This window comes from Bubalus kerabau, chromosome 1 (genome assembly GCF_029407905.1).
Source record: "Bubalus kerabau isolate K-KA32 ecotype Philippines breed swamp buffalo chromosome 1, PCC_UOA_SB_1v2, whole genome shotgun sequence".
NCBI classification, from domain to species: domain Eukaryota; kingdom Metazoa; phylum Chordata; class Mammalia; order Artiodactyla; family Bovidae; genus Bubalus; species Bubalus kerabau.
Window position 1 is genome coordinate 65304970 of NC_073624.1, and position 11154 is coordinate 65316123.

The window sequence follows — 11154 nt, forward strand, 5'->3', positions numbered from 1 at the left end:
ATTCAAGTTACTAAAGATCTACATAGTGCCATGTAACTCCAGAAACTGTCCCATCAGGCTTTAATGGACATTAAAAGGTAGACCTTTCATAAGCTGTGCCCGTCCTCAACTCATACTGTCTGAATGGCTATCATCAAAAAGAACACAAATAAAAATGTTGGCAAAGATGTGGAGAAAAGAACCCTTGTATACCATTGACAGGAATGTAAATTGATGCAGCCACCATGAAAAACAGTGCAGAAGTTTCTCAAAAGGCTAAAAATAGATTACCATATGACTGAGCAATTCCACTCTTGGGTATATATTAAAAAAAAAAAAACAAAACCCAATATCCCAGTGTTCACAACAGCATTATTTAAAATTGCCAAGAATACAGAAGCAACTTAAGTGTCCATTGACAGATAAGTGGAACAAGATGTGGTGTGTACACACACACACACACACAAATGGAATACTACTCAGTCACAAAACAGAATGAAATTTTGTCATCTGTAGCAACATGGATGGACTTGGAGGGCACTATATTAAGTGAAGTATCTCAGAGAAAGAAATACTGTATGATATCACTTATATGTGGAATCTAAAAAATACAACAAATCAGTGAATATAACAAAAAAGAAGCAGACTCACAGATATAGAGAACAAACTAGTGGTCACTAGTGGGTAAGGGTGGAGAAGGCAATGGCACCCTAACTCCCGTACTCTTGCCTGGAAAATCCTATGGACGGAGGAGCGGGGTAGGCTGCAGTCCATGGGGTCACTAAGAGTTGGACACAACTGAGCGACGTCACTTTCACTTTTCACTTCCATGCATTGGAGAAGGAAATGGCAACCCACTTCAGTATTCTTGCGTGGAGAATCCCAGGGACGGGGGAGCCTAGTGGGCTGCCGTCTATGGGGTCACACAGAGTCGGATACGACTGAAGCGACTTAGCAGCAGCAGTGGGGAAGGGGCAGGGGCAGGGGCAGCTTGGGGTAGGGGAGTTGGAGGTACAAAGAATGGGTGTAAGACATGCTCAAGCATATACTTTAAAACATGGGGAATATAGCCAATACTTTGTAATGACTCTAATTGGAAAGTAACCTTTAAAATTGTATTTTAATAAAGCTCTGCTCTTCCTAATTATTTTATGTTGACTAATATTAGAATATGCAATCCTTAAGAACACACAAGTCACATCCTAGGTGGCGCAGAAGAGAGGAGAGTTGGGCATTTGTCACAGAAAGCCCACATACATGATGCATAAATCACCTATGCCCAGTTAAGACCACGTTCAGTCTGGTTTGTGTTAGTTATGATTAAAAGACAGAGATAATACAGAAAATGAAGGATAGTCCTCCAACTTGTATTTGCCAAGGGACTTCATCTTTTCTTCTTGCACTGCTTATCTACAAATCAGACAAAATGCTAGAGAGTCAGGTGATGCCATAAGCACTTCTCCTTGGCAAACTGCCAAAAGGCAGTTATGAAAGGTAAGGAGAAACAAAATCAGATAAACCATCTTCAAAACCAACTTCTGTGGAAGTGATGAAAGACACAAAAAGTCATCTTTGATGTGGCCCTCCCCTAAACAGTCTTGTAACCAAACACTTAAGACAAATGTATTCTTTCTTGCTTTCCATCTGTTCATGCCTAGTAATATTTTATGGATGAAAAATGAGGAAATACCAACTACTTCATATATTGGGAAGGATAAAGGAAGTTTAGCTAACAAATCACTTACTCTGTGCTTGGTCCATTCTGTCTTACAAAAATGAACACACTGAATCCTCCCAACAGAACTACAAGGTTACATATTATTGATAACTAAAGTTGCTTGTATGTGGCAGAACCTAGATTCAAATTTAAACATACAGAAACCCCTCCCCGCCAAAAAAAATCTAAGCAGGCTGGTCTGAGTCCACATTCTTTAGCACCCCCTATGGTTCACAGCAGTACCTGCTCTGCTGAGACCTCCAGAATACTTGCTAACACCCTCCTCATCTTTGCTGTTCCTATTACACAACCCATTTCTGGTCTTCCAAGAAGCTTTCCCCAACCAGCACGTACCACTTCTGCACTGCCCATAAAGTTCATTTATGCCTCACACTACTGACCCCCGGTGGGTAGGTTTTCTTCTCCGACCCAGTGCTTGCCCATCCAGGCAAGCCCCAATGTCCAGCACTGTGTGAGCAACCGGGGCATTTACTGGTCCAGCCAGTGAAGTCGGGCTTGCCCGGGCTGGCTCCCTCCAAGAACAAACAGGAACTTTGATAATCATCTGGGGGATGTACAACACAGGGAATACAGCCAAAATTTACAATAACTAAAAATAGAGTATAATATATAAAAACTGTGAATCACTATGTAGTACACCTGAAACATATTTGTACAACTATACTTCAATTTTTAAAAAAATCTAAAAAACAACCATCTGCGGGAAACAGATGTCCAATGCTGGGCAGAGACTTCCCAAAGGCTGGACAACCCAACCCTGCATTCCAAGACCTGTGAAAAAACGACAGGGAGGCTGGTACATACGCTGCCGCATTCAGCGGAAATTTCAACTTAGAGCGACTAGGGCAGGTGACCGGCTTAATTCCAAAGTTTAACACTTCAACTACCAGTTCATTTTTAAAAAAACGAAAAACTTCAGTTAACTGTTCCAAGTCACAAGGCAACTCAACGGCTTCTGTTCTCTTTCTACCAAACAGTAAGAGGACGCTAAAAAGGCCGAACCATTATGCCCGAGGGAGTAAGTGCTTCCTACTATCTGACCTCCATCCGGCCTGCTGCAGCTGCAGCCTTTCCCTCTCGTTCTGCGTTCTTACCAGTGGATTCAGGAATAAATCCCCGCCCACACTAAACCGGGAACTCAGAGCCAAGCAAAGGAGATATCTTGAGGGATCACACGCGGTTTTACGGTCAGGGATAGGGGCTGTAAAGTGCTCACTGCCTTTCGGTTCTGGGACAAGAATCTCACTCCCAAAACCTGCGTCACCAACCGCCGCCGCGGGCCGGAAGTCACTGCGCCAGCATCCTCCCTGAGCCTTACCGCGGTGTTTCCCGTGAGCCCGCGGGCGCGCGAGGACTACATCTCCCGGCATGCTTCGAGGCTGCAGAAATTAACCCTTCAGGGCCCGCGGCTGCCCTGAGCCCCGCCTCCGCCCCTTACCTGGACCCCGCAGGGTGAGTTTTGGGGCGCTGGGGAGGGGCTCTTTCCTTTATTTAAGGCTTAGGGGGGTGTGTGTGTGTGTATGTGTGTGAGATGTACTCCTGGCTAGAGGAAAGATTCTGATTTTCCTAAAATGAGACGATTTGCAGTAATGAGATTCAGATGGGGTTTTTTTTTTTTGCGAGTGGGAGACCCAGCATCAACTCTCTAAACCCCTAAATTGAATCACTACTGTCTTCCTCCGAATGCTATCTAAATCATCGCCTTCTTTACCCCCAGTACAAAAATAACCACTAAACCCTCCCCTCTTTCATAGGCCCCTGACTTCCACCTTTCCCCAGTGCCCACAGCAAGGTTTGCAACCTGGCTGCCAAGTCAGGGTTTTATTATCCTTCTTGTTGAGGGTTGAAAACTCATGGAGCCCAGAGGACCTCGCACATCTTTATGGATTAGAGATTTTAGAAATTAGGCCCTTTGCCTCTCAGAGCCTGCCTTTCCCCTCAGGTGCCACCATGGAGTCCCTGCAGGTTCAGCAGGCACCCCGTCGTTGTCTGACTTGAATGACCATAGGCTTGTGGACAAGGGTTCCTTTCTTCGGAGTATGGGTGATGGGTATTAAATTCAATCCTTCCCTCCATCCCCACTCCTAAAACAACACGGGGGCTAGGAGAGTGGGTGGGAGTCACGCCCTTCTATTACTGTTCTTTCTCCGTACCCTGCAGTGCACAGTTCCAGTTCTGGGCTGGGAGGGAGGGGGTTAGGGACTTGAAGTACCGAGTATTATAAGCTGTGGGGTGAACTACCCTGCTCCTCATCCATAGGAAGAGGGAAGTGGAAGGGCTGCTTGGTTTTTTCCCCTTTCACTACTCCCAGACCCCACTTTAATAAGGCCCCCATCCTTGCCTCCATCTTCAAGAGTCTAAAGCTGCTAGGAAAAAGGACTATTCCGAGTCGGGGGTCAGAATTTTCTGGGTCCCCTTCTTTTCCTCACCCCTGTTTCAGTTTCTCCCTGGCAACCCTCCTATCTGCACCCTGAAAGTTAACTCCCCCTTTCTGAGCTGTCTCTGCCTTCCTCCCCCTGCCCCCAAAGGTCCATTGTTCTGGTCAGCGTTTGGGGCGGGGTGGACAGAAGGGAGAAGACCTTGGGGCAGGAGTCCTGAACCACACTGAGGCCAGGGGAGTGAGGGCAGCCGGCATATCTCTCCTCTATCTCACCCTCCCCCCAGCCAACTGGCTCCCTGCCCCTGCCCCCGCCCCTTGACATCCCAGACTCCCTGGCTATTTAAACAGAGATGGGTGCCCCCATCGGCACGCTGTCCTTTGGCCACCCGACATCATGCCTCCCAAGAAGGATGTTCCCGTGAAGAAACCAGTGGGGCCCCCTGCTGCCCCCAAGCCTGCTGCTAAGCCTGCAGTAGGGCCCCCTCCATCCAAGATTGAGCTACCAGCACTTGTCCCTGTAATCGTTGAGAAACCTGTGAAAACCCAGGAGCCCCCCATCGATCTCTCCAAAGTGGTGGTAAGTCCCTGAAAAGTGAGAAAAGAATGGAGGAGTGGGTACAACAGTGGGATATAGCCTAGGGGACTACGGGTATCTAGAAGGTGGGGACTCAGTAAGCACTGGATGATGGTGGGGGGTTTTCTTAGTACCCCCAGCCCTGGAAGCATCTAAGCTTAATGACTCTATTGTCTTTGTTGCCCTCTGCCTCTAACCGATAACATGTGTGTATATGTACATCACTTTCTCACTGTCCTGCTGGAGGCAGAGCCTGTAAGATGGGGAACATCTGGGTTCTGAGGACAGTTTCAAGGTGAAAGGGGGGAGCTGCTGCCTGCCTGTCTGACTAGTCAATATGAAAAGCCACAGCTCTGAACCCCAGGAGGGAAGGCTGAAGAGGACAGACTTGTTAGACAATCACAGCTGGGGGCCAGGGGTAAATTTAGCCTTTGTTCAGCCCCCAGTTATGTGAGGGATGCAGGGCTCAGGGCAGTAGAGGGAGGGGAACAGGTGGCATGGGATTAACCCTGTTCCCAGGAAACCCTCCCCCCAATAATTCCTCCTCTTGGGATTCTCCCAAGTTCTGGAACTGGGAATGGGACTGAGGTGGCTGGGTTCCCAGCCTGGTCCCTATGGGCCCCTCCCCCGAAGTGGCTGCCAGTTGGTCGGGAGGAGTGCTGGAGAGGGATTGAGTGAGTCCTGTCATCTCTCCTCACATGCTGTTCTCTTCCACAGATCGAGTTTAACAAGGACCAGCTGGAGGGTGAGGAGACGCCCCTGAGCCCACTGTCCATCCCAAGTCCCCAGTCAGATCCTCTTTCTATTCCCCTACCTCTATTCCCGACTTTGAAACCTCCCACACTAGTGCTCCTTGTGTTCTCTCTTCTGCCCAGCTCAAGCACATTGTTTCTGAATTTCCTTTCTCCTGGTGGTGATGGGAACCCCTTGTCAACACTGACCTCTCCTTACACTTCAGAGTTCAAGGAGGCCTTCGAGCTGTATGACCGAGTGGGGGATGGCAAGATCCAGTTCAGCCAGTGTGGGGACGTGATGAGGGCTCTGGGCCAGAACCCCACCAACGCCGAGGTGCTCAGGGTCTTGGGATACCCCAAGAGTGATGGTGAGGGCACCTGTGGGACCATGCGGGTTTTCAGTTTGGTGGTGGAGTGTTGGTAAGGTGATAAAGGATGCTGAGGTGGGTCCCAGGACTTTAAAAACTGTCAAACATAAGGGCAAAAAAATATCTGAATGTTGAACAGATGAAAGCCTTCATGGTGGGGATGGGAGTTGGGTCCTAGGTGACACTGTAGTAACCTCTCCTTCACCTCTCTATCTCCAGAGCTGAAGTCCCGGCGTGTGGACTTTGAGACTTTCCTGCCCATGCTCCAGGCAGTTGCCAAGTTGCCGGACCGAGGATCATACCAGGACTACCTGGAGGGGCTTCGGGTGTTTGACAAAGAGCAGAATGGCAAAGTCATGGGAGCTGAGCTCAGACATGTCCTCACCACCCTGGGTGAGGCAGGGACCAGAACTCCTGGGGGTGTTGAGAGGAGGGGATGAACTAAGAAGGTTAGCCAAGTAGGCAGAGCCAATGAGGGATTACTGTCCTGTGGGTCATGGGGAGGAGACTGAGAAGGTCAGAGCCTTAGGGACAGGATCTGAAGGTCTTCCCCCTTCAGTCTAGTGAGTGGGCTGCAGCTGCTTCCCAAAGGGCAGAGGAAAGGGAACGAGGTGGGAAATCTGAGTTTCAGTCTTGGGAAGAGATGGCTGTACTCTATGATATGGTCTGTTTCTTAATCCTCTGGAATTCAGTTTCCTTGTCTATCAAAGCTTTCACCACCTATAACTGAGGTGAAATGGAAAGCAAGATTCAGAGACACACTCAAGGCATGCCCACTACAAAGAGGGAATTCTCTTGGGGGACTGTTGCTATGGGCAAGTCTCCAGGGTGGGAGAAGAGGTACCACCGGAAGAAAGAGGCGTGGGTTGATGAGGGAGGGAAGGCCGGGGCTAAAACACTGTGTCTGGGCCCAGGAGAGAGAATGACTGAAGAGGAGGTGGAGTCTGTTTTGGCAGGACATGAGGACAGCAGTGGCTGCATCAACTATGAAGGTGAGGGGCCAGAGGAGCAGAAACGACTAGGGAGGAGGGAGGCAGGAGGCCCGAGGTATGTGGGTGGAGGCATCCTGGAGCCTGAATTATCTAAAGTCAGATGGGTTATCATCAGGCCAGCTTCTGAAGCCCCTCTGGCCTCTTCTCTCTGCAGCCTTCCTGAAGCACATCCTAAGCGTCTGAGCAATGCAGGTAGGGCACTCTCACTGCGCCTTGAGAGGCAAGCCTCCTTCCTGTCCCTCTGCCTGCGTACAAAAGCAGGGAAGTGCATTTCCGTGTCTTGCTGCGCGACAGCGGCAGGATTTGGCAATGTTCATCTTTTTCCACAGGTGCAGTGGAGTCGGACGCTGGGCCCCCACCAGGCAAAAGCACGTTCCTGCCACTAGGAGGCTATTGTTTCAAAATAAAGAGACGTTTCCTCCCTTAGCTTCCGACTCTTGCTTTCTTTAGAGGTGGGGGAGGGAAAGGGAGGGCTCCTCTTCCCACCCGCACCCACCAATGCGACCTCCTCTGACTTTCTCGCTGCTCGGAGGAGCAGATTCCTTGCGCCCCATTCCACCTTGTTCTGCAGTTTCTGTGCCCCAGGTAGGGAGGGCTATTCTGGAGACCTGAACACCAGCCGGCCCCCCCGCCCACCTTATTACTAATATAGTAGCGTCATCTGCATAAACCCGGGCCAGGATCCCCATTGGTTGGGTCAGCTGGGGTGACGTCATTAGGACGTACTAAGACTAGGGTTGGGCCAGGAACCGGAGCCATTACTGCAGGAAAAGGTCCCGCAGAGCTGAGCGTCAAGATGGTGGGGCCCGGGGCCGAGAGGATGAGCGGGATTTGGGGCGAGAAGCGGGAAGCCGGGGAGAGGGGGCGGGGAGAAGGCAGAGAGTAGCGGGTACATGAACCTGAGGCCCCCGAAGGTTGGAGGTGGGGTTGGAGTGTCTGGGATCCTACCCTGCTGGGAAGCGAGTCCCCAGCATGGAATAGGAGTTTGTGATTCAGAGTTTTGGGACTGGGACGGAAGCTGGGGGGATTGGAGTATGATGCTGACCACTCTCGTCTTCTCTGAGCAGTGTGACTTCACCGAGGATCAGACCGCAGGTAGGTAATCTCTGACCTCTGTTATGAGGTCATGTTAGGGAGAGGGACACTCCCTCTACCTCCTTCACCCTCACCTGTCATCTCTTTAGCACCCCCAGGGGAATACCTGGTGGGTTCCCTTCTCCTTCCTTCTGGATCTTCCATTTTCTTTCTTCACTCTTTCTTCCTCCCTTCCCTTCTACTCTAGATCTGAGCCCCAAGCACTGGGTGAGTTTTAGGTGATATGGGTGTGTGAAACAACTTGATCACTAACGCCTGCTGTGTGTGGGGCTTGGGGACGGTGTATTAAGCTGTTTGTGCTCCTCTGTTCCTTAATCAGCCACTTCTGCCTCTTTTCCTCCTGTGATAACTACCCTCTCCCTCAGCTTGGAATTGTGAAGGCTGTAAACAGCAGTGATGTTTTTTGTGAAAGTGCAACAGGGGAGTTTGCTGAGGATACTTCTTTGTATCAGTACCCTCTGAAAGGACCCTGTACTGGAGGGGTGAGAAGTGGCAGGCTGGGATGACCCCAGTCCCAGGCCGCTGCTCCCACTTCCTTATAAGGACAGGGCCCAGACAGGGCGGTGGCAAATTCCTGCCCTGAGTCGTGTAATGAGGAGGCTGGGCAGGCTTGCTGCAGGCGGAGAGGGTATGTAAATGGCCGTTACCACTCTGCTAAGGGTTGAGGAAGGCCAGGTCTTTATGTGAGACACCTGAGTTGGGAGGAAGGGACACTGGATCCCTCTCAGAGGGCTTGGGTTTACAGTGTTGTAAATATCTGATTTCCTCAGCATGATCAAAGTTGAATGGGCAGTGGGGACTGTGGAGGAGGGTTTGGGTTAACACCTGTGTGTCCCGTACTGATGTTTATCTGGATCCTCAGAGTTCAAGGAGGCCTTCCAGCTGTTTGACCGAACGGGGGATGGCAAGATCCTGTACAGTCAGTGTGGGGACGTGATGAGGGCCCTGGGCCAGAATCCCACCAACGCCGAGGTGCTCAAAGTCCTGGGGAACCCCAAGAGTGATGGTGAGGGTCCTTAAGAACAACTCCGCAGTGTGGTGGTGGGCCTGCAGTCTTCAGCTAATAGCTTCCTTTTATCTTCTTAGGCCCCAAACACGAGCGGGTCTTGTCTGGCAAATCCCACAGATTTCTCCTGCCTGGAGTGGGAGCCCCTTAACCCTAGTCCTAAGAACACATATGACTTAGCTTCCACCTCCTTTTCGGCAGAGATGAACGTGAAGGTACTGGACTTTGAGCACTTCCTACCCATGCTGCAGACTGTGGCCAAGAACAAGGACCAGGGCACCTACGAGGACTATGTCGAAGGCCTTCGGGTGTTTGACAAGGAAGGGAACGGCACCGTCATGGGTGCTGAGATCCGGCACGTTCTCGTCACACTGGGTGAGGCTCTGCCCTTCCTTCTTGAGGTGCCACCTGATAGACCTCGGTGTCACCCAACTCCAGAACACTCGCTCTTCCTTCCCCTCTGCAGGTGAGAAGATGACAGAGGAAGAAGTAGAGATGCTGGTGGCAGGGCATGAGGACAGCAATGGCTGCATCAACTATGAAGGTGAGGGACGAACCAGGGTCTCGGAGGAAGCAGCCATACGGGGCAGGTCATGCACAGCACTGAGGGCTTTCCCTGTCCCTGGATTCAGGCTCCTAAAAGTGCCAGGAGGCAAGGGGCAGGGCCCAGCCCAGCCCAGGAATGGGAGGCCAGAGGGGTGTGACAGGAAAGGAAGGGCTCATGTGGCCTGAAGGGTGGGGAAGGGATGGGAAGTAAAAATAAATGTATGTCCAGTCCCTCACTGCCTGACCCCTTCACCCCACGTCTATGTCTTGTCTTCACCATGAATGTCTCTTCCTTCCTGCAGCGTTTGTGAGGCATATCCTGTCGGGGTGACGGGCCCATGGGGCGGGTACGGCTCCTCCCAGCCCCCCTTCTCTAGTTGACCTCCCCAGTGTTTTTCTCCCCAGCCTTTGCTCTCTAGCCCCTGCCCTTCCCCTACTACCATCTGACTTCCTCCTGGCATGCCTCTGCATGGAGCTGACTGGGGAGGGGAGGGGTTCCTCAAAGAGGCAGACAGCCTGGGGGTGTGGCACCTCCTCCTCTCCTAGAACGGGCTCTGAGGTTTGGTTGGCTTCTGGGGTGCTGGTGTCTGGGAACTCACACCAGCCTGCCTACCCCTGTCTGGCTTCATGGTGATCCTTTAGCCCGGGACCACGTGGTTGGCAGGGGGGTGGGTTGCCTGCCCCATCGTGCTGCTGTAGGTCTTCTCCTCTTCTTTCCGCTGGGCAGCTTGGAGGTACCCTAACCCCAAACTCTGTCTCCTCCTCCCCCAGTGGCTGGCAGTAGCTGTAGGTGTAGTTGGGAACTCTTCCGCCTCTGCTGTGTTCTTGCTGCTCAGGGTGGGGCAGGGGGAACTAACAGCTGGTGGGAGGGGAGCTGGGGGTCGAGAGTACTGGTTAGACTCAAGGTGGCCCCTCTGCAAACTGACCCCAAGGTTGGTTGTTGTGGGCACATTCCTTCTTACGCTGCCTTTGTGGTCTTGTGGTCTCCTGGCCCCTGGCGGACCCCTCCCCTTCGCCCTGCTTCCTGTTCACCCCCATCTCCTTTCCACAGAGCTCGTCCGCATGGTGCTGAATGGCTGAGGATATTCCCAGTGTGCGTGGACACTGCACCTTCCTTGTGGGAGATTGTGTATGTAGCCCGGAGGCTTCTAGGTTCTCTTGTCACAGTATTTTCCCCAGATTCTCTCTCTTGGATGATGTCTGCCATCAGCATTCACCAAATAAACTTGTTCTCTGCTCTATGTGCGGTTCTGCTGTTCTTCCTGAGCAGGGTGAAAGGGAAGGCAGTCCAGGGTCAGTGGACCAGAGGTTGGGGTAAGCCAGCCAAGGGCCTGCAGGAGCCACTTTTGCCTCATTTAAGAGATGCTGGCTTCACTCATCGGTGCTACAAAGGCTAGCTTGAGGGGATGAGGAAAGCCATAAATGCCTGTAGGACTCAGGTTGGCCACCTTTGTTCATCCCATGTGGGCTGAGTCCTCTCCTAGCCCTCCCTGGCATGGAAGGCCTTTTGTCAGGGAGCCCGGGAACTGTTTATTGGAGCGAAAGTCAGGCCATATTAGTACTGCCTGGGCCTGTCACTTCAGCAAGGCCCAGGGCCAACAATAACAAGCAGCTGAGATGCCTGCCTTCTCCCGCCTAATAAGGGAAGACATGAAGCCACCACTTCTGAAAGGATAAATAGACAAAATTTCCAGGTTGTGAGTTGTCCTTCCAAGTCTTAAATGGCTATTTTTAGAGCAGGT

At 51.5% G+C, this 11154-nt stretch overlaps 2 protein-coding genes across 4 annotated transcripts; both read left to right on the top strand.

Moving 5' to 3' along the window:
- Positions 1-3029: 3029 nt before the first annotated feature.
- On the top strand, positions 3030-7191 carry MYL6B (myosin light chain 6B). Its single transcript, XM_055577729.1, has 8 exons — positions 3030-3169; positions 4446-4674; positions 5389-5416; positions 5630-5773; positions 5993-6166; positions 6688-6765; positions 6920-6957; positions 7095-7191. Exons 2-7 carry the CDS (start codon positions 4492-4494, stop codon positions 6946-6948), a joined length of 636 nt encoding a protein of 211 aa, XP_055433704.1. The 5' UTR covers positions 3030-3169; positions 4446-4491; the 3' UTR covers positions 6949-6957; positions 7095-7191.
- Positions 7192-7248: 57 nt separating this feature from the next.
- On the top strand, positions 7249-10653 carry MYL6 (myosin light chain 6). 3 transcript variants are annotated; one of them, XM_055577754.1, is made up of 7 exons: positions 7249-7350; positions 7833-7860; positions 8723-8866; positions 9068-9241; positions 9333-9410; positions 9715-9759; positions 10464-10653. In XM_055577754.1, exons 1-6 carry the CDS (start codon positions 7264-7266, stop codon positions 9741-9743), a joined length of 540 nt encoding a protein of 179 aa, XP_055433729.1. In that variant the 5' UTR covers positions 7249-7263; the 3' UTR covers positions 9744-9759; positions 10464-10653. The 3 variants fall into 3 exon arrangements, with proteins under 3 accessions (XP_055433729.1, XP_055433718.1, XP_055433738.1); XM_055577743.1 differs by lacking the exon at positions 9715-9759; XM_055577763.1 differs by lacking the exons at positions 7249-7350; positions 9715-9759 and adding an exon at positions 7437-7564.
- Positions 10654-11154: the final 501 nt, after the last annotated feature.